Raw genomic sequence first — 2,535 nt, 5'->3', positions numbered from 1 at the left:
AAATTAAGAATTTAGATTTTTTAATATTATAATTTGGTAATTGGTTTTACTTGTTCAAGTTCAACTCTAGATAGTGCTTCGATATTCTTAAAATATATAATTTTAGAAATTTTTTTTTTATTTATTTTAAAGATTTATAGAGGGCAGTGTTTTATTTAAATATATATTTTATTTCATTAAATAATAAAAAATTATAATGTAATAAATTAAAGTTACATTTACGAATAAACTGTTTCTAGAAAGTGTCACGTGATTAAAAAATTGTATAATTAAATTGTATAAATTAATAATGTAAAAATCTTATATTTATAAAACTTTTTTACTATTAATAATAAAAATATATAATAAATATAAATATCTATTTTTTCAATTTTTTTGAAATTTAATAATTAATTTTTATATTTGAAATTAAATATAATATAATTGTTACATTTTCGCGAATGCGAAAAGGCCACGAAATCACTATCGATAAGTATATAAAATCGAGATTCATGTTATTCGATTATAACTAATTTCACGTATTACGTGTACGAAACTGAACATAACAAATTTGTCGTGATGTGGGTAATCATTAAATTTAGATAACGCATAGTAATGAACAACATGTGATGATAGATTATAGAGGTGGAGAGTCTAGAAAAAAAATTGGTCCTTAGGTGTACAGAAGATCATAATAATACACCAATGGCCTATCAAACTTTCCGGCAAGAGTACATGCAAATACCTGTGGTGACACGAGCTTATACAACAGCTTGTGTCATCACGACTCTTGCTGTGGTTTGTAAAATATTTCTCTTATAATTTTTTATTTATATATGTAGGATTTTGAAAATTTAACTATTAAATTTTATTTTTCTATTTTAGCAACTAGATTTGGTATCTCCATTTCGGTTGTATTTTAATCCCACATTAATCATTGAACAGTATCAGGTAAACAAAAATCAATTTCAATTATTAATCTTTAGACATTTAGACGTTTAGTTTTATCATTTTAGATTATTTATAATAATAATGTAAATATTTTTTCAGTTATGGAGATTAATCACTACATTTTTATTTCTTGGAAATATGGGTTTCAATTTTCTTTTCAATATGATCTTTACTTATCGATATTGTCGAATGTTAGAAGAAGGATCATTTCGTAGAAGAACAGCTGATTTTGTAATGATGTTCATTTTTGGAGGTATATGTATGATTGTATCCTTTTAATCATATTAGTTTTTTTAAAATAAATTTTTTTCTCCAAATAAATATAAAATAAATGTAATGTATATATAATTTTCCTAAGCATATTATAGACATTTGCATTTTTTGTTAATTTGTTATTTCTGGGCCATGCACTTACAATTATGTTGGTTTATGTTTGGTCCCGAAGAAATCCATTTGTTAGATTAAACTTTTTTGGACTTTTAAATTTTCAAGTAAGTTTCCAACTTTTTTTCTTTAAACTGTCTTAGAAAAAATAAATTATTTTTAAATATATTTTATTAATAGGCACCATATTTACCATGGGTGCTTCTTGGGTTCTCTGTACTTCTTGGTAATACAATTTGGGTAGATTTAGTTGGGATGGCTGTGGGACACATGTATTATTTTGCAGAAGATGTATTTCCACGTTTACGAGGAGGTTTTCGTGTTCTTAAAACTCCACAAATATTGTAAGTTAATAGAACAAAATAATTTTAAATTTACAATATATATTATATTGCAATAATTATATATGCAACAATTATGATTTATTATTTGTTTACAGAAAAACTTTATTTGACGCACATCCAGAAGATCCAGATTATACTCCACCTCCTGAAGATCGTCCTGGTGGATTTAATTGGGGTCAAGAAGCCAATATGCAATGATTCTAAAGTCAAGGTTCTGCTTCCAAATCATCTCTTACCAATTGGCATATCAAGTAAACTTTTATATTGCTATATATGCAACATTGTTCCTTGATTTTTCAAATTACTAACAAAAAAAACTAAATATTTGCAGCCTTGATATTATGTAAAATGTAATGAGAAACTTATAACAAAGATAAGACTTCTAATTTTTTACAGGGGTTACAATTTTTCAGAGAAAAATTTCTGTATTAAATGTAATAGTTGTATCTATTTCAAAATATATTATGCAAATAATACATATTAATGAAAACAGTATTTCTCAGATAATCGACTATTGTGATACATTTATAATGCTCACGATTTTCCGAGAATTCGAAAGAGTTTCATATTCATAATACATTTATTAAAAATGAAATATTTTAAAATATATTCTTCTATTTATTAAAATAGATTGTAACAAATATATTATAATTTTCAAAATAACTATATAGTACAAAATTAAAAATACCTTTAAAATAAAATTATATTTCTTATTTATAAGTCTTAATCTATGTTTTCTTTTACAATTCATTCTAAATATTTTATTTGTCATGAGATTTGTTCAAATACTGTTTTCGCAATTATATTGTACACAATATAAATTTTTACTACAATCTTGTGCCTGATACAATGTAAAATTTTAACTAAACATAGAAAA

General features: G+C 23.8%; 1 protein-coding gene across 1 annotated transcript; it reads left to right on the top strand.

Moving 5' to 3' along the window:
* Nucleotides 1-485: 485 nt before the first annotated feature.
* On the top strand, nt 486-2,030 carry LOC102673339 (derlin-2). The gene is made up of 6 exons (XM_006618407.2): nt 486-777; nt 865-930; nt 1,030-1,197; nt 1,299-1,421; nt 1,495-1,658; nt 1,754-2,030. The coding sequence occupies exons 1-6, from the start codon at nt 685-687 to the stop codon at nt 1,854-1,856; spliced, it is 717 nt and encodes a 238-aa protein (XP_006618470.1). The 5' UTR covers nt 486-684; the 3' UTR covers nt 1,857-2,030.
* The last annotated feature ends 505 nt before the right edge of the window (nt 2,031-2,535 follow it).

The sequence above is a fragment of the Apis dorsata genome, unplaced genomic scaffold, assembly GCF_000469605.1.
Source record: "Apis dorsata unplaced genomic scaffold, Apis dorsata 1.3 scaffold_354, whole genome shotgun sequence".
Taxonomy (NCBI): domain Eukaryota; kingdom Metazoa; phylum Arthropoda; class Insecta; order Hymenoptera; family Apidae; genus Apis; species Apis dorsata.
This window is presented reverse-complemented; position numbering and strand designations above follow the sequence as displayed.